We start from the raw sequence: 26,588 nt of genomic DNA on the forward strand, positions 1-26,588 counted from the left end.
AGATCATCTAGCTCAGAGGTCCTCTGTCCAGGCTATACATTAAAATCACCCAGTAAATTTTTTAAATGACCTGTGCCCTACCACAGAGATTCTATTTTAACTGATCTGAGGTGGGGCCCAGGCATCTACCCATTATTTCAAGTGTCCCAGATTGATTCTAATGTATGACCAGGACTGAGAACCACTGACCTAACCCTATCTCCATACTGTACAGATAGGGACAGTGAGTTCCAAAGAGGGGCAGGAAAAAGGGATGTGCTGCCTGAGGACCCCAGTGAATTAGAAGCAAAACCAAGACTGGGTCCCTAATCTTTGATTCCTGGTCAATTTCTTTCATGACACTTTTTGAACTCCTGTTTGCCTGGCATTGGCTTAATGAAAGTGCACACAACAGACTAGTTCCTGCCCTCCAGGAGCCTCCACATTATCTGGAAGATGTGGAATAGCAAATAAAAGGGCTTGTGCATGGTCCCTGAACATTGGATTTCACTGAGAACTGTAGGTCTTCCCCCACACATCCTGACATGGAGTGCCCGGCGGTGTGTCTGGTTCTGCGTCTGGCAGGGGAGGTGAGTGGGAGGCATTCTGATGCACATGATGGCAGGCATGAGAACTCTGTTGTTGGCCTTGTTCTGCCTTCTGCTCCAGACCCATTTCTTTTTTTATAAGTAAAATAGGTTCTGGTCCTAATGAGGCTGTAGTTTGCACCTCTTGTATGGTGTTTTACAGAATCTCAGGCTGTTTTCAGCCTCACCATTCTTTAATGGCTCTAAAAGGGGTCTCCGGCAGAGACAGCCCAGGGTCAAGGTTCAGAACCCAAACTGTCTAATATATGCTTAGACCTCAGACCTTGAAAAAGTTCCTGAAATTTTCTGGCCTCATTTTCCTCTCCGGTAAAATGGATGTCATGATATCTGCTCTGGTTACTTTACCTCATTGTAGGGAGGCTCCAAATCATAGTGAGATTATGGGCATCAAAGTGCTTTTGAAGTGATCAAGAGTCCTCTGATGGTGATGTGTGGTTTTAACTGCTGTATTAGCTAATGTTGAGTGTTTGTTTTGGGCCAGAAACTGTTCAGGTATAGCCTTTCAAATAAACCTTCCAAGAACCCTGTAAGGTGTGAATTACCGTTCCCCATTTTAGAGATGAGGACACTGATGCCCTGAAAGGTGCAGTTACTTTCCTAAGGTACGGTGACTACTGACAGAGCTAAGGTTCAAACACTGGGCTTGCTGGCTGACTCCTGAATTCTTGTGTTTTCATCATTGTGCTTTTCTGTCCACTTGGAAGGAGGAGACTTAGATCTGGTCCTAGCTGTGCTTTCTGTAATCTTGGGTAAGTTTGCCCATCTATAAAATGGAATAGAGAAGGAAGTCATTTTGCAAACTGTGCTGCCTAAAAGAGAAGAGGCTGTTCTCAAATGGTCCCCTCCCCACCGTGGAAAGGTGTGGAGCCATTGTGGAAGACAGTTTAGCACTTGGTGGGAAGAATCCAGTCTCTAAGAGCCAGAGAAGGTAATGAATGGAGCAGAAGCAGAAAAGCTGTAGAAGAGAGTACACTGCCACACACGTCACACACACACTGCATCACACTCAGCAGCTCTTCCAACCTGCAGCCATGATCGCCCCTGGCTCAACCCTGCTTCCCTGAGTTACTGATTGAGATGATTCTTCCCCAGAGCCTTCAGGAAACCAATCTATGGTCAACAAATGGCTCCAGTGACATTCCTTGAACAATTCCTATTTGCCGGGTGCTGTGCTGGCTACAGGGACCGATAGATCCGGTCAGTCCCCTTCTCAAGGAGTTCACAGTCTCTTGGGGGAGACAGGCATGTAAACAGCTAATGTTAATACAAGTATACATGAATATTCAATAGGTAGAAACAGTCTTCGTGCTTGGGGAGCAAAGAAGGAGCATTTGCCAGAAACCTTGGAAAGTGGTATAGGAAAGTAGGGGAAGGGCATTCCCCTGAAGGAACGGTGAGAGCAAAGGCATGGCGTGAAGTGCAGAGCTTACTCTGTGAAGGGCAAACAGCCCAGGGAGGTTAACGCAAAGCAAGTCCCAAGGGAGACAGAAATGACATTGGAAAAGGGCTGGGGTTTGGGGCAGACTGTGTGGACCTTGAATGCCAGAGTGAAGAGAGAAGCCTGAGGAAGGTGGTGTGTGAGCCCTGGGGACTAACGTGGGGCTAGTTCAGGGGATGCCCTAATTCCCACCAAGAGAAGACATGCCCCGAGTTCACCCTTCAAACACATAGCATCTTACCTTGAAGCTTTCCCAGCTTGACAGTTCCAGCTCTGCCGTCCTTCCCTCCCCCAGCGGGCCGGTAAGTGGATCCAGATGGCCATTCCTATTTTAGGTTGGTGTGTGCGTTGGGGGGAGGGGTAGCTCTGAGCCCTATCAATCCTTTCCTGAGCACGCTGTTAGAAGAGCTTCTTCCAGGACCCTGTGACCCTCCGAGCCTGGGAGGAAATGTTTGTCTTTGATGGAGATCTCCCATCCATGGGTGATGGTGGTCACAGCAGAGGAGGGAAGGGCACGGGCCAGAGAGGCTTTTACACTGGGTGAAAGAACCATGGTCTGTGTACGTGTGAGAAGGATCTTGGTGGACAGTCTGTGGTAGGGAACAAGCCTGGGAGAGAGGCCCCAGAGGCATCAGAGAAGGGGCTGGCTTCTCCCTCCAGGTACCTACTCTTCATGCCCCCGCTTCTGCAGCCTCCAGCAAGGGTAGGCTCATGCAGGCCATAGGGAAGGGAGTTAGGGCTCTCTCATCAGACCCCACTCCTGAGCCCCCAACCTTCATGGGCCCCTTCAAAAAGTTTAAGGCACCAAGAGGTAGCAGGTGACAGGCTAGGTTCCTGCCCTCAGCCTGTAGCTGGCACATGATACCAAGCTTATAAGTGTTTGCCGTTCATTCAATTTTAGCAAATATTTATTAAACAAATGCTATGTGCTAGACATTACTAGCATTGTGTTTCTAGAGGTGAACAAGACAAATACAGTCTGCCCACAAGGTGTTTCCAGCCTGGTATGGAATTCCCACAGTACATAGCTACAAATGTGCTATGGAAGTAAAGAACGGTATTCCAAGGGAGATTAACAGGCTTTCTAATTTAGTCTGGGAGGCTGGGGAAGGGCACTTTGAGAAAACATTTCATCTGAGACTTGAAGGATAAATGCAAGTTAGCCAGTTTGGAGTTGGGGGGGTTGGGGGGAAGCCCATTTCAAGCAGAGAACAGTGCCTATTCCCTTGTGGTATGAAAGCATGGCACATGAGAGGAACTGAAAAAAAGGCCACAGTGGCTGTAGTGTAGTGAACAAGTAAGAAAATGGCCTGGTGCCAGGCCTTGTAAGCCCTGGTGAAATATTTGTGTTTTATCCTAAATGCAATGGGAAGCCACTGAAGGTTGTCAGGTTAAATGTCGTACTTGTGTTAACAGTACCAAATTTGTATCAGGCCCTAAGAAAGACTGACTTTGATTGTTTATTCATGCATACATACAATAAATGTCTTAAAAGGCCACTAGCCCTGCTAGAATTATGGGTCAGCAGTGATGGTAGACGAATGTCCAAGGCATAGACCTTCCTTAAAGGACGTGACCCAGAAAAGATTTAATACCTATAGTGAGTGAATCAAAAAGTAATTAATTTTTTCATTCAACAAAAATACTACTGCATACCTAATCTATTCCAGACCCTGTCCTAGATGGCTGATTGTTGCCCTTCAAGGATCACACACTACACATGGGTTACTGGAGAGGCACAAACATATCTAAAATTTGTTGAGTGGGTTAGAATCATTTTCAGCTGTGATATCTGAGAGGCCTTCATAAAACAACCATTCAGTACATCAGTAAACAGCTAGTGGGCATCTGCTCTGCACTAGGCTAGCTACTGAAATTACAGACCTTAGAGTTCTATATCAAGAGACAGACATACCCCCAAAAATACATTAAAATATTAGGTGCTAACAACAGGACGGCAGGCTTTCTATCATATCAGATGAGTGTGGAGGAAGAGTAATTCAATGAAAGAAAGACCTCAAAATGGCATAGCCTCCACCTTGAGTGGATCTGATCATACCTCCTTCTAGCCTGATTTTTAGCTGCTGCCTTCCTTCTTGTCCCCCATTTACCCTTCCCACTCCAGCAGATCCCATTTTCTTTGCCTGTCTTGGCATCCTTTAAAAAGCCTAAAGAATCCAAGTTTGAGTCTCTGACTTTGTACGGTTCTGTATGATTTCAGACAATTACTTAACTTTCCTGAGCCTCAGTTTTTCCATTTACACAATAAAGGAATCAGATCACATCTAAGGCTTGTGATGTACTCCAGCTAAGGTGATATTCACACTCCTGCACCCTGCGCTCTGCAAGGCCTTTCTTTGCACGGCTCCACGCATCCCTCCTCCACCACCACCACCCCTGTGTCACCTGGCAAACATCAAACCATCCGGCAAGTCTCCCCTGCTTCTATACACACGCGCACACAATATTTTAGTCTGTCCTTTTATGCTACCACCACCTCGTGAGAGACCACAGAATGAAAAGGACAAGGGAGACAATGAGTCGTGGCCACTCCACCTCACCCGTTGAGCCTGAGTTTCTCACTTCTAACCTGGGGGAAATGCCTAAATTTGCATGTCTAACCAGTTTATGGGGATTAAAAAGAATGTACGTCAAGTGCTTGGCACCTAGAAGTGCTTAATAAATAGTGACTGTATCACACCACTCAGGAGCCCCGGCGTACGGAATTATAGAGAGTTCTTGGTAGGTCTCCGGCTCTAGACTGCGCGCCGCCGGAGGGCATTCCTTCAGCAGCCGTGCAGTGTAGGTGGAAACACGCGTGGCTGGCAGGTGGCAAAGGGAGAAGGCCAGGCAGGTCGGGCCTAGAAGGACACGGCTCCAATTCCCGGGGGAAGGACAAGCCGGCGGACCACACCTCCGGGAAGTGACGCCACGGGTTAAGCAGCGCCGGAGCCGGGGACTGCTGGAGCAGGGCGCGCACAGCATGGCGGAAGCGGAAGGGAGCTACCCGTTCCTGTTGCCACCGCCTCCACCGCCCCCGCCCGGAATGGCGGAAGTGGAGGTGGCGACGGCGGCCGAGACGGACAAGAAGCAGGTCAGCTGCTCCGGCGGGGGCGCCATGGACGTGGAGCGGAGCCGCTTCCCCTACTGTGTAGTGTGGACGCCCATCCCGGTGCTCACGTGAGTCTCCTCCGGCGTCCGGGACTAGGAGAGCCGGGGCGCGGGCGGCCGCGAGCCAGCCTCCGGCCCCGACGCGCAGCAAACCTTTCGCTCGGGTCTGGCCCACGAGCTCGCTCTGTCACCAGAACCCCGCTACTCACGCGGTGCTAGTTTCTGCTGACGGATGGGACACTATCCACGCCTTCACTACACCTGGTCTAGTCAGGGAGAAAGGCAGTTGGAGACCAGCGGGAAAGGTTCTGTGGCTAGGAAGCTCAGGACCTGTAAACGTTCAGAAGAGGAGCCCCTAACCCGGTGTGAGGAGACAGCTTCATTCATTCACTGGCTTATTCATCATTGAGCAAATGATGGCTGATCACCTTCTATACGCAAGACATCCTGCTGGTCTGGAGGCAAGAGTGGGAGTTTGGTTGGGACCACTCTGCCTCCGGGGATGTCGACATTGGAGAGGCCCCCAGAAAACTGGGGGCCCAACCCTTCGTATCCGATAAGTCCGGATACCACACACCATCTCAGCTGCAAGGTCCCAGAATGTTTGCCCCCCAGACCAAATTTCTTTCGATGGCATCAGCTTTGTGAGAAGAGAAAGCAGGTACTCCGCTAGTGCTGCCGCCTTTTAACGAGTAGCTTCTGGGTTGGGGAAGCTGGTTTGCCTTCCTTCAGCCTTGATAGCTGATAATAACGACTGCACACAGTGCTGGACAGTTGGCCAATCTCTTTCACACCCATTTTTTCTGGATTGCACAACCACTGTCTAAGATAGGAATTATCTTCTCAGATGATGTACCATTAAATGTCTTTATCAGGTTCACATGCCAATAAGCAAAGGCACCCAAACTCAGTCTCTGACTCCATAACTTGCTATTTTATGACTCTCACCTGATGGATTTGTTCCCTCTATCAAAAACAGCCAAGTGGTGGTGTGGAGAAGAAATTATTCCTGTTGCCACCAGCGGTGGAGGCGGTGGCAACAGGAACGGGTAGCTCCCTTCCGCTTCCGCCATGCTGTGCGCGCCCTGCTCCAGCAGTCCCCGGCTCCGGCGCTGCTTAACCCGTCAAAAAATTTTTGACCTTATATGTTGCTGATCCTAAGATGACCTTAATTTTTATATTATGTTAAAATACTACAATTGTTTTGTGTTTTCAAATGCTTATGCATTTAAGAACATCCAAGTCTGAGTCCTTTAAAAATAAAAAATTTTAAGAAAGTATGTTCATTAATTCATTCAGTGTTCTTTAACACATTTGCTATGTGCCTAGAGTAGTTCTAGGTGGAAAGAACATATAGTGGCAAATAAAGTAGATATAATCCTTGCTGTCATAGAGTTTAAATCATGGCGGGAGGAAGACAGTAAAGAAGTAAACTAATAAGAACTTCTGATAGTGTTTAGTACTATGAAAAAAATAAAATGTTAATATGACTAACTGGGAGGGACAGTCAGAGAATGTATTGGTTTTGCTAAAAAAAAACCTGGTTTGTTATCCTAAGATTTCTTTGTTTTTTCCCTGTTCTCAAAAACATATTCATGGAGTCCTCTGCTCTTCAGAGAGCTGGTAGTAACACGAGGTGGAAACACCACAGTTGCCAGTCATCTGGGCCAGAAGCAGCTCACACCCCATTTCCATTCAGATCTATGTACAGATGTTCATAGGATGAATAAACCATAAGTCTCCTGTCAAAGGGCTCATGTTCTTGTTAAAGGACAAGAGACAGGTGAACTAACCATCACAGTGTATTGTGATGATTGTGATGATAGAGTACAGAGCTAAGAATAGATGTGACACAGGGACTGTCATCTCACTTTGGAGAGGGTATCAGAGAAGATGCAACTGAATCCAAAAATCTGTCTACCCCCTCAGAGGTGTTGGTAATTCTTCATGAAAAGCCAGGTAATATCTACTGCTACTAATAAAAACAGCTAAGATTGCATACTTACTCTTTTCTGGGCCCTATTCTAAACATTTTTAATTCACTATCTCATCCAGTCCTTACATCAACCTAATGAAAATAGAAACTGTCGTCCCTATTTTATAGATGAGGAACTAAAGGCTTAGAATCCCACACAGGGCTTTTTCTGCTAGCTGTTTTTACCAGATAGAGCTCCAGGGTCATTCATTCATTCATTCTATGTGTAGTTATTGAGGGTCAATTATGTACTAGGTCTGAGTAAATGGTAGTCCACAAAGCAGCTTTGGAGCTTGCCTCCGTGGATCTTCCAGACTGACAAGTACTTTGATCATTTCTTCTCTAGGGCTTCTCTGGGTACAGGGCTCTGTTGTTGTCCCCAGCTTGTATTCTTATTTCCAGCACAACTGTGGTATGTAGAGTACTGGTCAAACCCAGACGTTCTCCCCAGCCAGATGAAAGGAATTGAGAGGTTGGGAGGATTTGGTGTGTTTGAGAAACCAAACGTGGGCAGTGTAGCTGGGGAGAGGAGGAAGGGGACTGCAAGGCATTAGCAGAGCCAAGCTGTTGGAAGGAGTTTGACATATATTGTAAGTGTAATAGGAAGCCATTAATGGGTATTAAGGAAGGGAATGACGGAATATGAGTTATGTTCTCAAAGGACTACTTAGACCACATCATCCTTTCAGGTGCTCAGGCTTCAGACTTGGAAGACCTCTATTCTTTCAATCATAATACTGCCGTGCCTTCTGTTTAAAGACCTTTTGAATCCATCTGTTTATCACCCCACCACCAATACTCTAGTCAGGATCACCATCGTCTCTTGCCGCTATTCCAGAGTAGCCTATGAACTGGCCGCCTCTTCCTTCCACTCCTGTCCCCCTCACATTCCCTAGACATATGCAGTACTTTGTGGCTCCAGAGTTTTGCTTTCTGCCTGTTAATATCTTGTCCTTTCACAGGTCAAGGTTAAAAGATACCTCCTCTGTGGAGTCTTTGCTGACTCCTTCCCACCCCTACATAATCGCTTCTTTGAGCTGCATCTCTGTAGGTTTTCCTTACCTCCCTAGCATGGTGCAGCATTGAGACCAGCACCTAGGCTTGTAGAGCCATGGTTCCCTACCTACAGACAGATCTGGGGTTCCTTTGTATTTTGCATATGGGGGTCCAACTGATGTGTGTGTGTGTGTGTGTGTGTGTTTATTTGAACTTTAAGTTACTGGAATACACCATGCTTTTGTCCTGTTCCCTGCTGTTGCACATAGTGTTTCTTCATCATTTCCTCAGGAAAGCCTTCCCTGAATTGTTCCCCACACGTTGGTTTAAATGTTTCCCCCCACCTTTTTTCTTTTTTAACTTCTTTCTTGATGTATAGCATACACCATAAAGTGTAGAAATTGTAAGCATACGGCTCAGTGAATTTTTGCATATGTATACTCATCATCCAGGTCAAGGGAGTGAGCATTTCCAGTACCCAAAGGGCTCCCTGGTGCCAGTCGATTCTGCCACAGAAATAGCCCCTCTTCTGCCCTCTAGCATCATAGGTTAATTTTGCCTTTTCTTGAACTTCATGTAAGCAGAAGATTATGTATGGACCTTTGTGTAAGGTTTCATTTACTCTGCCTCGTATCTGTGAGAATCCGTTGTGTGTAGCAGAAGCTTGTTCTTTGTCATTGTTCCATACCCTAAATTTCTTGCTCGTTTTCCTATTGTTGGACATTTGGATTTTTTTTTCTAGCTATTTTTCAAATCAACTTTATTGGGATAGAGTTTACATACAACAAAGTGCATACATTTTAAGTGTGCAGTTCAGTGAGTTTTGACAAATGTTGTTTCCAGCTATTTTGAATAAAGGTGTTAATGAAGGTTCTCATACCCAGCTTTAGTGGACACAAGCATTTGTTTCTTTTGAGTATATACCCTAAAGTGGAACTGCTGAGGCGCAGAGTGTATTGCCAGTTCTTGGAAGTGGCAGAAATCATTTGTACTGTCACTTGCAGTGAAAGAGAGTTCTGGTCTCTCCACATCCTCACCACATTCCATGTCACCAGCCCAGTGAATTTAGCCAGTCTGTGGGGTGAGGTGGTGTCCCGTGGCGCTGACCATTTGCCCTTTGCCCCTTTTCTCCCAGCCCCTCCTGCCACCCTCATTGGCACTCATCACAACAGCACGTTCACATGTTGTCACGCTGGTTGGAGTGTCCCCAGCATCTGTCTAAACAGCTGAAAGGCCTCCTAAGCTCTGCCCCTTCCCTCTCCTTTCTCACAGGTGGTTTTTCCCCATCATCGGCCACATGGGCATCTGCACATCCACAGGAGTCATTCGGGACTTTGCTGGCCCCTACTTTGTCTCGGTGAGTCCCCATTCTTTCCCCCCTCTGAAGGGCTCCAAGGCCAAAATGGAAGGTGGCCCATCTTGCCTACAGGCAGCTTCCTTGTCTCCCCAAGGCCTGGGTGAACACAGTCCTGGCCCTGGCCCTCTGCTCCTTACCAGTGTTTGACCCCTTTACCCCTTCTCTTGCCTCTAGGGCAGGGTGGGAGGGCAGTGTGGCCCAAAGGATTATTAAGTAACTCACCCAGCCTTTGCCCACCTCTCGGGTACCAAGACATGGGTAGGGATTAGAGGCAAGAATGGAGAGTCAGCACATCCAGGAACCACATCCCTGGACCTTCAAAGATGGGAGTCACAGTTTGGGTCCACAGGGTAGGCTGACATGGTTCCCCAGGAGTGGCCATGGAGAAGAGGGGTGGGGCTTCTAGAATGAACCAGCTCCATTCTTAGGTCTATTCTCAGAGAATAGATATGCCCAGGCAGTGGCCCACGATGGGTGCTGTGGGCCTGCCGCAGATAGGCAGTATCCAGCCCATGTCCAGGTTGCAGCTGCATCTCTATCAGAGGCTGGAATGAAGAGGGGTGGTGGCACCGACCTGTTTATATTAGTAGTTGTCATGATCATCTTGACACAAAAGAGGTCTTTCACTGTCATATACGTTGATGATAATTCATCTTTGACCAGCTCTGTCAGTAGGGTCTTCCTGATTCTGAGCCCAGAATCTGTCCCTGCATAACTCCTGTGGCCCAGATCTTAGGTGGCAAACCTAGGACTTGCTGAAACATGACTCGTAAGAAGGCTCTTGGACCCCCCTGCCCCCAACTCCTGCTCTGAATGCAGTCAGGCTACCAGTACTACAAGGGGTTAGGAGGTCAGAGGATATTATCATTTACACCACATAGGAAACTGCCTCCCTGTGACCAAAGATCAGACATCAACCAGAGGACCTGAAGCAATTGAGACCCAGAGAGGGTGAGGGAGCCACACAGAGGGGCAGGTGCAGCTGGCACCCTGAGTCTTTGGTCTCTACTGCAGTGCCTTGTACGCTCCATTCTTCCCAGGGAGGGGCTGAGGCTCACACTTCAGACACTGTGCCAGTTCCAGAGCGGGGCCCGGACCCCACTCGCACCCACCTGACATACCCTTTGTGAGTCACTGATTCCACCACCGATTCAGGACTGTCTTTCAGGCTGGAGCGGGTTCTCCACTGACCTCTGCTCTTGTCCCTCAACAGGAAGACAACATGGCCTTTGGGAAGCCTGCCAAGTAAGTGATGAGCACCTGTGTGACAAGCCCTAGGGCCAGGTTCCTCCTGCCCAGAGCAGCAGGCCAGGCTTCTGGGGCCCAGCAGGAGCCAGCACCCTGAGGACAGTGTGAGGGGAGGCCAGCCAGGTCCCCTTGGAGCGCACAGCCCTGTAGTGAGCATCTCCTGCGCCAGTCCCTAGCTGACCCTTCACCCACAGACCATCAAATGTAGGCCTTGCCTCAGCTCTGCAATGTCATGTTTTCAGTTGTATTGGAAGTATGAGGAAAGGGAAGGGACTTGGTCAAGATGACACAGGAAACAGTGGAGCTGGGACTGACACCCAGGTGTCTCACTCTAAAACGTAAACTCTCCTGTCCCTCAGAGTGAACAAGCCATTTAAAGTGTAAGGGAGGCATTGTTTGGAACTCTGCTGGGAAGTTCTAGGTAGAATAAAAGTAGTTCAGGCCTTCTGGGAGCTATCGCTGTTTTGCCTGGGATTTTTGGTCTTCATTATTTCTGTCTTGGGGGCCCATCTCAGCTGGCAGCCTGGTGACAATACCTCAGCCATCTGTAAGCTCAGAGCAGCCCCTATTGCCCGAAGCTGTACCCAGGAAGGGTGCGCCCAAGGTAGAGTTGATGTCCCAACAGCAGAGGTGACCTGTAGGAGGCTCCAAGACCCCTGCTGACTTCCTCAGACAGGTGGACATATGGGCCAGGGGCCTCTGGACTGGATGTCTGCTGCCAGGCTGCTTCTCGAGAACAGTTTTAAGGCAGGAACCCCGGAGCAGCCCCAGCCCAGGCCACTGGTTTCTCACTGGTCCCATCTCTAGGCTCCTCCATCAAGCAGTTCGCCGCACTGCAGCCAGAGGGCGCTGGCTGCCCAGCAAGTCCTGGCTGGAGACTCGGGGGCATTCCGTTGCTTGGAACAGCCATCCTCACTCAGCCGGAGGTCTCTGAGCTTTTAGCCAGGCTGCCCTCCCACCCACCCCAGTCTCCCATGAGGGCGAAAGCAATGAGGGACAAATTCGTTCAAGTCTCCCATGATGTGGCCCTGCCATCATCTCCAGACTTGTCTTCCAACATCCCGTCACCCTGTTTCCCCTGTGAATCCTCCAGCAGTGCCCTGTCACTTAATTTCTGGTGCACACTGCAGTTTTGTGCCTCTCCCTCTGCTAGAATGCCCACTCCTGTTCTGTGCATGGCTAATCCCTCTTCCTTCACACTGGACTCCGCTGTCACCCCCAGAAGCCTCTCATACACTCCAGCTGAGTCAGTGCATATCTTCCCCAGGATCTGCATCACACTGGGCACAGCACACTGTTGGAATTTGCTGTACAGCTCTCCGCCTGTACCTGGCTCGCCCCTGTAGCCTCACCTAGCACCCAGCTCAGGGCCCTGCACAGAGCAGGCCTCGGGGAACACTTGTGGAGCTGGTTGGCCACAAGGCAGCTGAGCCAGTGCCTAGAACTCCCTCTCCCCTCAGGTACTGGAAGTTGGACCCTGCTCAGGTATATTCTAGTGGACCCAACGCATGGGACACAGCTGTACACGACGCCTCTGAGGAGTACAAGCACCGCATGGTAGGTGGGCCGCTCCTGAGTGTGGGAACCAGCGTAGGAGGTTCCCCTGCAGCTCAGCCTGAACCAACCCTTCCTGTGTCTCTAGCACAGTCTCTGCTGTGACAACTGCCACTCACATGTGGCATTGGCCTTGAACCTGATGCGCTACAACAATAGCACCAACTGGAACATGGTGACGCTATGCTTCTTCTGCCTGCTGTATGGGAAGTACGTCAGGTGAGCTGCCCTCCCCTGCCCATCGCCACCTTCCCCAGGGTTGCTTCTCCCAGGGATCCCAGCAGGGCCATTTCTGGAGTCTTTCAGCCATCAGGGACAAAACATAGGCAAAGCAGATACTGGTTGGAGCCAGGAAGGTTCTAGAATAACTAGCTGAGTTCCTGGTGAGAGAGAGGTGGCTGTGTTTCAGCCCAGCTTTGTCACTTGCACACTGAGATCTCGGTCGATTGCCTTGGCGTCTCTTAAGCTGCAACTTTCCTTGGTAAAATGAGGATAATAATTCTGGCTCCTTGGGGAGACAGTGAGGGCACAAAGCCCTGTGCTCAGGTCCAGTGAAAAGTTAGACCCTCACAGGAGGTGTGGTGACCGCCCCACAGGGTCCCTTCCCAGCATCCCTCTTAGAGGCAGGGTTCTGCGCAGGTGGGCCTCAGTGGTGGCCTGGGAGGACCTTTGAAGCCACAGCCTCACAACCTGTGAGGACAAAAATGTTCATTTAAGTTCACAGGTAAAGAGAGCTTGAGAGGTAGAAAGACTCACCCCCTTCGGGGGCAGCCCACACCTGGGCTAACCGGCCACCTCTCCAAGCTTCCCTCTCGCTGTGCTCGTCTTCAAGAGCTTCTCAAAAGTATACTCTCGGGGTCTTTTTTTTTTAATGTGAAAAAGGCCTTTGGAGGTCCCCTGAGAAAACCAAAACCGTGGTCACACCGCAGCTGAGGCAGAGCTGGGACTGAGCCCAGGGCCCTGACTCCCGTGACAGCACTGTGCTGACTCCTACCAACCCCTTTCCTCCTGGTTTCCACACCCAGACTGAAGTTCCTAGTGCCTTCCTGGAGACTTCCTCAGAGGCAGGGCTGATTGTGGATGGAGGCAGTGAAGATGGAGAACAGCCACGTCTCCTGTGCCCACCCAGCAAGGTGTCAGACCACCAGGAGCCTAGGGCAGTCCCTGTCTGCAGTGGCTCGGGCACCAGGGCCAGTGCAGTCCCCTGACTCGCCAAGTTTAACATGAGGGGCTGGTTCCTTCTTTAGGGTCAGCAGCCCCACCTGGGCCTGGGGTTGATGGGCTCTGGGGCGCCCACCCACTCATCAGGCCCTCCCCTCCCGGCTCCCCTCTCTCTCCTCTCCGTCAGTGTCGGGGCATTCGTGAAGACCTGGCTCCCCTTCACCCTTCTCCTGGGCATCATCCTAACGGCCAGCTTGGTCTTTAACCTGCGGTGATGACTGCCACATGGCCCTGTACCCACCAGGCTCCTAAGGAGACAGCTGCCACCCCTTTTGGTTCCAGATTGTTTCTTCTCACCCCTAAAAGCAGGACGGGCCTGCCGGTTCTGACCCAGGGTCTGAGCTAGGTGGGATGGGACAAGGGCTGAAGATGAGCGTGGGCCTGGGGGCTGGGGGTGGGGGTCTGACTGGTCACTCAGAGGCTCCCTGTCCCCTCCTTCCCAGGCTTGTGACCACTGCCCTTGAGGCACACTCTTTGTTCGTCTGTTGGAAAGGCCTCAGCTTCCCTCTGTACAGCTGCTCCTGCCACTGCCTGCTCGGCTCCCCCTGCCTCAGCCCAGTGCCCTGTGAAGGAAGGAGGGCGTCTGGGCCTCTGGGCCCAGGATGAGTGGGAGAATAATGAGTCTCTGTAAGCTAAGCTGCCTGGAGGTCTTCATCACTGGCCTCTAGAAAGGGCTGGATGGGCACCCCCTTCAGAGGTCGTCCAGAAGCTACACTAGGGGTAGTTTGTGCCCCATCTCCTGGCATCCTCCAGCCCATGCAGCCCCCACTGCCCGCTCTCCCAAGGCCTCTGAGCACTTGAGTCCATCTCCCCCTGCAGTTAGGGGCCCTCAGCCAGGCTGGATAAACCAGTGACTCAGAAATGTGCAGAGTGACCCACTGTAGACCAGAGCAATGTAAATGAAGCTCGGCCCTGGCCCCCACTGTGGGCCTCACGCTGGTGGCCCTCCCTGGGCCCAAGATGTGGGGGCTGTCAGAGCAGCTCGTGCCGTCAGGGAGCCCAAGGGGAGCCATTGCCTCGCACCTTCAACAGCTCCCCTGCTCTTCAAGTTGTGGAGAGGGCTGTGCTGCCCCCCTCGCCCCTGCTCCTGTGATTCCTTTGTGTGGGGCTCCCCAGGCAGGGCAATAAAGAGTTTTGACTCCAGACGGTGCCTTGCCTTGTTTTCTTCCTTCAGTGGCCCCCTTGCCTCCTCAGCTGGTATCTTGGTGGTACCTCTGCCCCCCAGTGAGGGGTCCAGTTGCCAGGGCCATGGCTGGTCCTCATGCAGCACCTACGTTGCCCAGAGCTGGCAGGGAAGCCAGCATTCCTCAGGTGTATCCTGCCCGTGGTGAGGGAGCTCCCCACCATGCCATGCCCACTACCAAAGTTTTCTCCTCGAGGCAAGTAAGTATTGAAACCGCCCCCTGTAGTCCCTGTTGGGTAGAATTTGACAGAGCCCTGAACCTGTCTCCTCAACCAGGGGCACACTGCCTGAGATAAGCAAAGAGAACTGCCCCAGCCCCTGGCCCCTGCCATAGGCTTGCCTATGTGCATGTTGCCAAGTTCTGTGCTGGTCCCCGGTGATCCAGTCACTGCTCTGCTCCACGGTGCCTCTACTCTGTGGCCTTTAGGGTCCTTGCTCTCCACACACCCTGCTCTCCAGTGAAACAAGTCAGCACCTGTTCTCCAGCACCTGCCCACTTCTGGTCCTTTGCTTTCCACCTGTTGAAATTGTAGCCTTCCCAAGGCCCAGCTTAAGAGCCACTTCCTTGATGAAGTCTTTCTAACCCTGCCCTGTTCCAGGAGTCACTAGGTGAACTAGTAAAGGATTTGGCCTCTGAATCCTGAGGGCCCTCTGCGTTCATCCTGAGAATGGCCTTGAGGACAGCTCTAGCTGCCGGCCCTCCAGGTCCCGGATCAGGTGTCTGTTGGTTCATCTTAGACCCTGCAGTGCTGTGGCTTCCAAGCCTGGACTTTCTCCAGGGAAAGACAGGTATTACTCTCCCCACATCAGAATAATTCCATTTTAAAAATCTGTTCTGCATATCGGGGTCTGAGTTGGTTGGTGGGGTTGGGGGTGGGGTTATAGTACAAAGGACAGTCACAGCAAAGTAGATAGAAAAAGTTTTAAGGCCTTCTCCCGCCCAGCAGAGCTTCAAATTAGCCTTGGACAGACAGGACATAAACAGGTGCCACAAAAATCATCGATGGTTACTGAGTGTGTACTGTGTGACAGGCCTTATAATAAAGCACTGTATCATTGATCCTTAACACAGCCCTATGAAGTAGGTGCATCCCCATTTTACAGATGAAGAAATAACACACAGAGAGGTAAAGCGATTTGCTCACAGGTACAGGAGGAGTGGAACCGTGTTTGAACCCAGCAGCCTGACTCCAGAGCTCCCTCTCAAAACCACCTGCCAAAATGGCCTCACGGAACAGAAGGGAGAGTGGATGCTGGGGGCAAGCAAACCAAAACAGTTCTCGGGTAGCCCTGTGAGATAGCTGCTGTTGTCCTTGTTTCATAAAGGGAGAGGCTTATGGAGATTGCCATTGATCCAAGGCCACCAGGGACCATGTGGCAGAGCCAGAATTTCAGCCCAGCTCTGTTGGCCTCCAAGCCCCTGCCTCTTCACCAGGGTAGCTGCCAGGAGACTAGTGGACTGGAGGCCTTGGACTCCTGGCAGGGTGGCAGCCAATGGGGAGAGTACGCCTTAGTTGAGTAGGGGGCACGATGGGCTGGGTGTTGAAGGGACAGAAGGCAGTTATAGGGCAGCTCAAAAGGAGGATAGACTGTCTTGGAAGGTGATGAGACTCCTGTCAATGGAAGTGTTTAAGGGAGGCTGGGCTGGTTTGAAGCAGATTTGTGAATGAGCCAGAGAGTTACCCTAGTTGCTGCCAGCTAAAACCAAGGAATGACAGGTCAAAGCAGGCTGCTGGAAGGGCCCTCTTACAGCTGCGCAGGCAGAGGCTGGGGCTGAGTGTGGAGGCCAGGAGACAGGAGCAAGCTTCCAGAAGAGGCTGGGCCGGGCTGAGACCTGGGCAGTGGGAGCATGACTGAGATGGGAGAGCGCCAAGGAAAGGGTGACTGGTGACTGGCAGTAAGCAGCAGGAACCTGCGATGTGGGGGCTGTGTACAGAAGCGGAACTTTGGAAATGAGAGGTTTAGATGGGGAAGATAAGAGGAGTTCAGGTTGAAGAGACAGCAGGACAGTTAGATGCAGTATTAAAAGTCCGGGAGAGTCCCAGCTATAAGGACAGACCAGAGAGAGGAAAGGCATCTGCAAGTGGAAGAGTAGGCAGTGAGATTTGGTGGCCTTCAGACTGAGGGCTGCCGAGAGGTGAGGGCTAGAGAAATCCTTGGTCAGAGCCAGTTCAGGGTCTGTGGGAAGGAGTAAGGATGCCCTTGGCCATGCCCTCCCAGTCTGGGAGACTTGAGGAGGAGGCTGGCATCACAGTGACTGCTCGCATACTCCCCTGGGGGACACTCCCTGGATATTGCAAATGTGTATGTTTATTTACTTAAGGGCCTTCAGGGGTCTCACTGACTTGTAGTGGATACCATCTGAGGAGGGATTATTACCCCCATTTAATGGATGAGGAAAGAGGCTCAGAAAATTAGACTGACTTGCAAAAAATAAATACAGAAGTCTGGACCTGGGGCTGAGGATGTAGGAGGGTCCTCAGGTGCTCAGAGTGGTGGTAACCTCGGTAGCCAGTTCCGATGTTGGGGAGGAGGAGTGAGGTTTTCTTTAGGGCCCACTCCTTGACCATATCTTCTTCTCTTGGGGGTCTGAGAAGTGTCCTCTAATTAATAACAAGCCATGGTGGCGGGCAGGGCAGGACAGGCAGAGTGGAATGAAGCTGACTTAGGGGTGTCCTGTGACATGGCCTCCATTTGTGGTCCCAAAGCAAATGTAATCTAGGACCCAAGCCTATTCTCAGGGTGCTAGCAGCAGGATGGGGTGCTCAGAGGGGCTCCCATGGACAGAGAGGGGTTGGGAGTCTCACTTCGGCCCTGGAAGAATCCAGGCCTCGTCAGACAGATGAGGCCCGAGGTGGACAAAGGGGACAGAATGAGCACTCTGCTGAGGCCAGCACTCCCGGGAGGTGGTGGTGTACTAACTCTGTTGGAGAGGGGACATCTGGTACCTACAAATGCCAGCTAGTGCCAGGTACTTTTCATTTCCCTTATAATAGGCTCTTCACACTCTGCTGCCCAGTTTGCATAGAAGGAAACTATAGCTCAGAATGGTTAAGAGACCTGCTTAAGGCCACACAGTGGCAGAGCAGGAACTCTACTCAGGCTTGTTGATTGTAGTCTGCAGCACTTCCACAGAAGGTTCTTAGAAAGGTTTCTAACTTCACTTTCAAAGCCAGTTCCTATCAGCTCCCCAGCAGTGAGGGTGGGGCTGCTACCCACTCTACAGAAGGGACAGCCAGGCTCTGAGTCTTGGGGCCTGCTGAAGTTACAGGAGTTACAGAGTAAGTCTGCACTGGAGCTGGGGCCAAGCCTGGGGGCATCTCCCGCCCACCAAATGGGCTCTGGGTTTTCTGAGAGCCTAGGCCTGGGTGCCCCGCCTCCCCAGGAGCCAGGAGTCCAGGCCTGGTTTTGCATCAGGCCCTGCAGAGAGGGTGTTTCCTCCTCCTGGTTGGGGCAGCTGTTGGACTGGGCTGGCGGTTGAGTCAGCCTTAGTCCCTCACTGCTCTTCTTCTGGTCCCCGAACTCGCTGCCAGGAGAGCTGGGATCACCCTACAAAGGTATCCCATCCATACTGGACCCCTACAGGTAACACACCTTGGGGCAAGGGTACCCTGCCAGTGTCCCAAAGAGTAGGCTGCTACCTGGTATCCTGAGCACCCTCTGGGACCTTGAGGTGGGGGAGGTGGGAGCGTGTCTGGGACTGGAACAGCCAGACAGATGGACAGAACCTTATGTTGACCAACAGGTCCATCCCATAGTGTTGAAACAGAGTGTGGAGAACCAGACACTTGATTCTGCCTCTGGAAGGAGCGAGGACTGCAAGGAAGGGGGTGCTGTGGGGAACCCTGGACTCGGGTGCCCACAGCTCTACAGAACATCCCCCCATCTCCATGCTCATACGCACACACCTGCTGGCCCCCAGGGGACCAGAGCACACCGCACAGCACACACGAAGTCACACACACAGAATAGGAAGAAATTCACAGTGTACACCCATACATTGCTGTCAACCAGAAAGTCACTGAACACACCACACAGACAATAGTCACCCATGCAGCATCACATTGTGACATGGCACACAGACACACACACAGTGTCGTAGGGTTCACATCCACAAAACATACAGGCTCACAGACTGCACCATTCACAGACATGCCCGCTGTACTGAGACTCACAATAGCACAACATAACACAGCCACCAACACGGGCTGACACACCATGCCACAGAAGAGCCCAGCAGTGTGTGGGTAACACGCAGCACCTTGAACACAGTAGATGTTCAGGAAATATTGATAACTTCAGGCACGCGGACATTCACACAGCCTTCTGCCCAACACCCGACATGGCCATGAGGGAACCCCAGGCCCCAGGGAGGGTGGGGCAGTGGGGGGAAAGGGATTGCTGGAGCTTGGACACCAACTCAGCTGGGAGGGCAGAACGCAGGCACAAGCTGGGACCTGCCTGCTGAGCACCCTCTTCCCACCTCAGCCCTGCCTACTGCCAGACGAGAAGGCACGGGAGGGGCAGGAGGAGAGCCAGCCTGGTGGGCTCAGGCCAAGACTCTGCTCTGCCCACAGCCTGGTCATGGGCCCTTTGCCACGTCCACACGCCCCTCAGGGTTGGGCAGATGTTTTCCTTCCGGAGTCACTGTGGTACCTGAGCAGCCTAAGCTGCTTTGTAGCACTTGACCTCCTCCACCGGGACCCCAGCCAGGTCCCAAGAGGTGGGGGGGACAACCATGTGGCCAGAACAGAGAGGCCCAGGGACTCTGGGCAAGAGGGCACAGTTGGTAGCAGGAATACCCCCAGGCTGGAGGCCTTAGTGGGAGTGGGTGCAGCGGTTACCTCTGGGGGAGGAAGTTGGGGTGTGGGCTGGGAGGAGGTTGCCTCAGACAGGAAGGCCAAATGGGCCAGGGCAGGGTGGAGGTGAGAGGTGGAGGGAAAGGACCCAGGTTGGGAGGTTCCCAGGGCAGGGGGATGAGCAGATGTGTGTGTATGCCCGTGTGTTTGAGTGCATGCTAGTGTGTGTGCATTCCCATGTGTGCATGAGTATATTTCTCACTTATTAATCAAGCTACCAACCATCTGTTGTGTGTAAAGTACTGGCTTTGGGGATGTCCCTACCTTCAAGAAGCTCACGGCCCAGTTGGCAGGGAGGGGAGCAACGTGTGTACACAAAAGTGTGTGTGATTTGTGTTTATCTAGGGACATGTCTTTGTCCCTGGACTTATTCAGGTGAACCCATCTGTGGGCCCTTGTCTCCCTTTGTGTGCACATGCCTGTGTACAGGTTTAAGAATATGTTAGGTAGGTCACTTGGTCTGGGCATGGGTCTAGGCCTATGACTACCTAGGGTCCTTCATGGGGAACAGGTGTGCGTGTGCCTGTCCTTATAGGTGTCAATGTGCATGTGTGACTGGGTGTACATATCACTACAGGTAGTTGCGTCTGTGTTGGTACCTATGTGTCTCTGCATATGTCTTCTAGCATGTCCCTGAGTGTTTGTGGGCCAGTGTACACATTGTCCGTGGGTGCGTCTCACGCCACCTTAATCTCAGCCTTCCTGGGGTTGTACGTTGCCCACCACCTGGGCATATATTTGGGCAGAAAAGGGCAGTTACTTCTAGGATATGCATTGTATTTGGGCAGGGTTTGACTTGAACCTTGGCTTGCCCCCAGGGAGCTGTGTGTGCCCAGCTGGGGCACTGCCCCAGCTGATGCCCCACAGAGGCCACCCATCTCAAGAGGGGCTCTGGGCCCTATCCTGCCTCCTCATGGCACATGAACCAGAGCCTGAGGCTGGTGGGCTGTTGGACCTCAGCTTCCTGACAGAAGAGGAGCAGGAGGCCATTACTGATGTCCTGAAGCGAGATGCCCACCTGCGCCAGCTGGAGGAGGGGCGGGTCAGGTGAGGAGGGTGAGGGACCCCAGCAGGAAGAACTTCAGGCACAGGGAGGTTTAGGTGGCCGCCACCCTGCCCCCACCAATGTGCAGCCTGTTAGATATCTGGGTAGTTCTTATTTTTGCCTCTGCCCTTGGCCAGCTCAGCTCATCACCTCTCCTGGGTTCGCTGCCCAAAGCCCTTCCAGCATGCCTGCCTCCAGGCTTGCCCTCTCCATCCCTCTCCCCTGCTGCAGCTGGAGCTCCCCAGATCTGTCCCTAATGTCCCCTCTGAAACCTCCCATGCTTCCTCAGCACCTTGAATCAGGAGCAAGCTCCTACGGGTGATGCATAAGGCCTCCCTGGTTGGCTCCTGCCAGCCATCCCAATCTCATTTTCCACCAGTAGCTTCTACCCCAGATACATATACACAAAATATCCACTATAGCCACCCAGGCGCTCCAGTCCCTGAATACCGCCTTCACTTCAGTGCTGTTCCTTCTTCCTGGGAGAGCATAGTGGCCAAGAAGCCTGGGACCTAGAAGTAGGGACTTACAGATGGACACTTTGTCCGTCTCTGTAACCTTGGACAACCTACCTGGCCTCCCCAACACCACTCTCCTCATCTGTAAATGGGGCTATGGAGCACTACTTCATAGAATTAGGAGGGATTATGTGCAGCAGTCATTTAATTAATAATAATTATTCTCCTTCTCTACCTGGAGAATTCCAGTTTGTCCTTTAAGAAGCAATTCAAATGTCACCTCTGGGAGCCTTCCTGGATTCCCACAGGCAAAGCTGGCCCTTCTCAAATCCATCATGACACCCCCCTCACTATAGTGTACTTGTCTATACTGGACTCAGTCTCCCCACCAATCTGAGCTCCTCCAGGGCAGGGATCAAGTCTGATTCGCTGTTGTGTCCCTAGCCCCAGGTACAGGGCCTGGCAGAGTGGGTGGCAGGAATGTTGGGGTGAATGGTAACAGCCACACCCTCCCCCACCCTCCAGCAAGCTCCGGGCATCCTTGGCAGACCCCGGGCAGCTGAAGATCCTGACGGGGGACTGGTTCCAGGAAGCACGCTCCCTGCGGCACCACCATGCCCACCTTGGCTCTGACCTTGTCCGAGCCTCTATCCGCAGGAAGAAGAGCTCCAGGGGTGAGAGGAGATGCCCAGAGCAGGGCAGGCCTTCTGCAGCTCAGGGCACCTGGTGTGTGTGGACAGGGAGAGAAGGCCCCTGGGTTCCAGTCCTGGCTGCCCCAGTACTGTGTATCTTTGGGTGGTGACCACCCCTCCATGAGCTTCCAGGAGGTGGGTGGGAATCTCCAAGGGCAACAAGATTCACAGAACTTCTCACCACCATGCAGGAGCCCAGGCTGCGGGCAGCGATAGGGAAGTTGAGGCTGCTGGGAAAGAGACCAAAGAGGAGCTGGAACCCAGGTGAGAAGGTGTGGCAGGGAGGGGAGGGTGCCCAGCAGTCACCTGGAGCCCATCCCCTGACAACCACCTCTCCCTCTTCCTAGGTGCCCCATGGACAGGGCCTCCCAAGAGAGTCTCAGTGAGGCCGAGGTGAGTAATGAGTGACTGAACAAGCTAATGAACATACAATGACCCTGGAGTGGAGGTGGGATATGTGAGGTAGAGGCCCTGGCTTGGCTTCTGTCATCCTCCTCTATCAAATGGGGATATGGACCCCATCTCTAAGGTTAATCTCTGAATCCAGCTATTAGATTTGGAGTGGGGAGGAAGCTGGCAAGGTCCAGGACTCAGATACTTCTGCCCCCACCCCCCACCCCCATCAATGGGACCCAGGCTCTGAAGTGTGAAGGGGGCGTGAACTACAGGCCCAACAGGTCCTGCAGCTGGTTGCCTGCCCTGCCCTGAGGGCTGTGCTAAACCCTGAACCTGGAATGGCCCCCTGGAGCCTCTGGTCTCTAACCCCATTATGACCTTTGACCCCATCATTAGCCTCCACTGTGACCTTTACTCTTTTTGCCTTCAGACGCCTGATGTCCCCCTAAAGTCTTCAGATCATGAGGAGGAAACTGAGGCCCAGGAAGGTGAGTGGGAAAGCGTGTCTGTGGAGCACAGAGAGGCTACGAGGATCAGAGGCCCCTCTAAGACCCCCCAGAGCCGGTGTGCACCCTCCTCCTCTAACGGTGGGGAGGTGTGTGTGTGTGTGGTCCCCACGGGTACACCGCAGCACGGGGGCCTGAATCTGCAGGTCAAGGGGGTTGTAAACCAGTCCCTCCACTTCTGCCCAGTGGCGGGCAGGAGAGGGGCTCGCTTAGCAGCTTGTGCCCCACCCCAGCCCCTGGCCTAGGGGGCGCGCAGGTCTGCTCGGAGGAGGCGGACCCGGAGCCGGAGCCGCGGGCGCCAGACGCGCAGGAGCCGCGGCCCCGCCCAGCCCAGGTAGGCGGGAGCGGCCCGCGGCTGCTCTCAAGACCCGGAACGGACTCCCGGAGGGGAGTGCTCCCGCCCAAGTTTGTGAGCCGTCCGGGACCGAAAGCTGTCGGGGGAGGGGCTGGGAGCGAGGGGCGCCCCCGTCATTTCCCTGCTCCCCAGACCCAGGCGGCGCCCGAGATCCTGGAGAACGGGGAGGAATCCCCAGGACCCGGCCCCTCCCTCGACCGCATGCTCAGCAGCAGCTCCTCCGTGTCCAGTCTCAACTCCTCCACGGTGAGGGGTGAGGGAGAGGGCCTGGGGAGTAGGAGAAAGGTGGTGCTTTCCCTCCTCTTGCCGACACGGAACTCCTGCTGGACCCCTCCCCTCGCCTCCTGATAGGCCTCCCCACGCTTCCCGCTCCCTCGACCCCGGCCCTGACCTCCCCACCCCTCTGCCCGCAGCTGAGCGGCAGCCAGATGAGCCTGTCCGGGGAGGCGGAGGCGGCCGCGGTGCAAGTGCATGGCTCTGTGCACTTCGGGCTGCGCTACGAGCCGGGCGCCGCCGAGCTGCGCGTGCACGTGATCCAGTGCCACGGCCTTGCCGCCGCCCGGCGCAGCCGCTCCGACCCGTGAGTGCCCGACCCGGCAGAGTCTGAGGCGCAAGGGAGCCGCCTTCACAGTCCGACCCCACCGCTTTGCTTGAGGCCTCAGTTTCCTCATCTTCAAAATGGGAATAACAGCGTTCTTGGGAGGCGTGGGGGTTGGGTGAGATAATCCCCTGAAAACGCTGCATGAAGCCTGGCGCGGGAAGCTGCTGCATTCCAGGCTGTGGTTGGGGAAGCCCCCCGGGCAGGGGAGTAGAAGCTGGAAGGCGACCCCTTACCCCCGTCCTCGCCTTCCCTCCCCAGCTACGTCAAAGGCTACCTCCTCCCGGATAAGCAAAGCAAGCGCAAGACGACCGTGAAGAAACGAAATCTGAACCCGGTCTTCAACGAGACTCTCCGGGTGAGGCTGCGACGACGCGGCTGCCCCCATTAATGAATGTGACGCCTCTCCCTGCGGGGACCAGGCGGCAGGGCAGCCGTAGGATCCATCGTCTTTGCCCGTCGCGCCAATCCTCCATTCTGCAGGAGGAACAGCAGGGAGCCCCTCCCATTAAAGCATTCTCCAGTAGATCAGACTAGTGGTGGGCATGGCCCTAGTCCAGACCCCCATTAATACCCTTCGGGGCTCCCCAGGAGTCCGTCCTGCACAGAGCGTAGTAGGACAAGCCCCAGTCAACACTCCTGCAGCGCTGAAGCCGGGGCCATCAGCGGTGCTCCATTAAAGCGCACCTCCTGTCCCCAGTACTCCGTCCCTCAGGCTGAGCTCCGGGACCGCGTGCTGAGCCTGTCCGTGTGGCACCGCGAAAGCCTGGGTCGCAACATCTTTCTGGGCGAAGTCGAAGTGCCCCTGGACACGTGGGACTGGGACTCTGAGCCCATCTGGCTCCCCCTGCAGCCCCGGGTGAGGCAGCTTGGCCGGCTGGGAAAGACCTGCAGCACAGATTTCCCTCCCTTACCCCACCGGGCTTTCCTCCAGCCTGTCTCGGACTCTGCCTTGGGCGGAGCCTCCACTCGGCCTCACAACCTTATCTCCCCACCACCACCACCACCCCGCGATGGCCTCCGGTGCCACCACGGACCTGGTCCTCCTCCCTCCCACTAACCACGACCCACCTGGGTCTGGTGACTCCACCCGCTAAAGCCAGTTTTCCTTGGACCCTGCCTAGGCCCCCTGACTAACCTCTCCTTGCAGGTCCCCCCCTCTCCCGATGACCTTCCCAGCCGTGGGCTGCTCTCTTTGTCCCTCAAGTACATCCCTGCAGGCTCAGAGGGTGAGTGACAGCCCCGCAAGGGGCCAAGCTGACTGGGCTCTGGGAGACAGGGGACATAGTGGGTGGGGTGGGAGATTGTACATGCAGCCAGGCCTGAGCCTAAGCCGAGCCTATCCGCAGGCGCAGGAATGCCCCAGAGCGGGGAGCTGCACTTCTGGGTGAAGGAAGCTCAGAACCTTGTGCCGCTGCGCTCTGGATCCCTGGACACTTATATACAATGGTGAGGAGCATCAGGATCTCCCCACTTCCCTTCCTTCCCTTGCATGGAGCCCCCCACCTCTAACAGACCCCTTATCAACCACCCTTGATCCCCTCAGTCTGAGCATTGACCATTGAGCAGGCATGAAGGGAATGGTTTGAGTAAAGACCTGGAGTCAGGAAAGTTAAGGACACCTATGAGGAACTGCATTTCAGTGTCTGATGCCTTTAGGACTTGTTGGAGAGCTGAGGCTAAGACCTGGGAGGGACCCTTCTATGGAGGACCAAGTCCAGACTGTAGGGCTTGGCCCAAATTTATAGTTCAGTGGTTTTCCAAATAAGATCCGGGGACTTCCAGGAGTTGTCTCCAGATGCTGTCCACCCCCTTACCCTGCCAGAGTGTGTAATGGAGATAGGTCTATCAGGTTCTGAGTTCCCAGCCCTGATAACGAGACATTTTTTTGGTTTAGGTTTTGTACTTCTGAGCCATATATTATCATGCAGAAAGTGTTCTAAGGCTTTAAAAACTTTTGGAAACTACTTGGGGGTCAGGGGGAGCAACAAGGAGCCAATGAAGGTCACTGAACTGGGAGTAACAGAACTGCATTTTAAAGACATTACTCTGGGTCCTGTGCATAGGAGTTGTAACTTTTAAAGGCAGGAGAATTGAGAAGAGGCTGGTGCAAAGGTCCCAGGGTAGCAAGGGTTTGAGGCCAGGTCTCAGGCAGGAGCCAGACGACATGAACATTTAGGGAGAATGGCCAATCACTTGGTGACCAGTTGGTTCTGGGGAGGATGAGGGGGTGGCTACTTGACACCAGCCCATCCCCCCCACAGCTCGGTGCTGCCTGATGACAGCCGGGCAAGCCGCCAACGGACAAGGGTAGTGCGACGCAGTGTCAGCCCCATGTTCAACCATACCATGGTCTATGATGGCTTTGGGCCTGCTGACCTGCGCCAGGCCTGTGCCGAGCTCTCCCTCTGGGATCATGGAGCCCTGACCAGCCGCCAGTTGGGGGGCACACGCCTCAGCCTGGGCACCGGTAAGTGGGAACCCAATGCTGAGAGGGAGGGGCTCAATGTGTGGCTTTGGGCACTTCTCTGCCCTCTCCTGAGCTTTGGTGTCTCACTCCCTGAGAACTGGGAATAGCCACACATAACCTGAGACCAAGCAGGTTCCTTGGAACCTGGGGTGTCCTGTGACCATGGCTTCCACCCCTGCCTGCCCATATCCAGGCAGCAGCTACGGGCTCCAGGTGCCCTGGATGGATTCCACACCCGAGGAGAAGCAGCTGTGGCAGACACTCCTGGAGCGGCCTTGTGAGTGGGTGGATGGCCTTCTGCCCCTCAGAACCAACCTGGCCCCCAGGACATAGCTGCCCTACAAGTCCTACCAAGCCCCTCTCTCTGGACCTCCATCTCAGGGCCTGCCCTTGGCTAAAGTCAATAAAGTCTACTCTGAGGGCAACAAGGGGCTGATGTCTGCTTGGAATTGGGTGGGAGGAGTGAGGGGGGCAGGGTGGAGGGATTTTTAGACTCCTCAGTCCTAAAGACCTTAGGGAGCTGGCCTCAGGATCCCCCT

The 26,588-nt window shown here is 53.4% G+C and overlaps 2 protein-coding genes across 7 annotated transcripts; both read left to right on the forward strand.

The window, feature by feature from the left end:
• The first annotated feature begins 4,984 nt into the window (after positions 1–4,984).
• Positions 4,985–14,630, forward strand: TMEM222 (transmembrane protein 222). Of its 2 annotated transcripts, XR_008996936.1 has the most exons (7): positions 4,985–5,205; positions 9,380–9,464; positions 10,678–10,709; positions 12,173–12,269; positions 12,355–12,485; positions 13,292–13,399; positions 13,615–14,630. XR_008996936.1 is itself a non-coding variant. In XM_036914899.2 (6 exons), the coding sequence occupies exons 1-6, from the start codon at positions 5,009–5,011 to the stop codon at positions 13,700–13,702; spliced, it is 630 nt and encodes a 209-aa protein (XP_036770794.1). In that variant the 5' UTR covers positions 4,991–5,008; the 3' UTR covers positions 13,703–14,630. The 2 variants fall into 2 exon arrangements, 1 of the variants encoding a protein (XP_036770794.1); XM_036914899.2 differs by lacking the exon at positions 13,292–13,399 and having other exon boundaries at positions 4,991–5,205.
• Positions 14,631–18,135: 3,505 nt separating this feature from the next.
• On the forward strand, positions 18,136–26,477 carry SYTL1 (synaptotagmin like 1). 5 transcript variants are annotated; one of them, XM_036914907.2, is made up of 15 exons: positions 18,136–18,255; positions 20,348–20,576; positions 21,558–21,706; positions 21,916–21,988; positions 22,072–22,117; positions 22,551–22,608; positions 22,860–23,035; positions 23,114–23,227; positions 23,395–23,561; positions 23,841–23,937; positions 24,280–24,438; positions 24,730–24,808; positions 24,929–25,028; positions 25,844–26,049; positions 26,243–26,477. In XM_036914907.2, exons 2-15 carry the CDS (start codon positions 20,386–20,388, stop codon positions 26,380–26,382), a joined length of 1,755 nt encoding a protein of 584 aa, XP_036770802.2. In that variant the 5' UTR covers positions 18,136–18,255; positions 20,348–20,385; the 3' UTR covers positions 26,383–26,477. The 5 variants fall into 5 exon arrangements, with proteins under 5 accessions (XP_036770802.2, XP_036770803.2, XP_036770801.2 ...); XM_036914908.2 differs by having other exon boundaries at positions 22,860–22,960; XM_036914906.2 differs by having other exon boundaries at positions 22,860–23,227.
• The last annotated feature ends 111 nt before the right edge of the window (positions 26,478–26,588 follow it).

The sequence above is a fragment of the Manis pentadactyla genome, chromosome 4 (assembly GCF_030020395.1).
Source record: "Manis pentadactyla isolate mManPen7 chromosome 4, mManPen7.hap1, whole genome shotgun sequence".
Lineage (NCBI taxonomy): Eukaryota > Metazoa > Chordata > Mammalia > Pholidota > Manidae > Manis > Manis pentadactyla.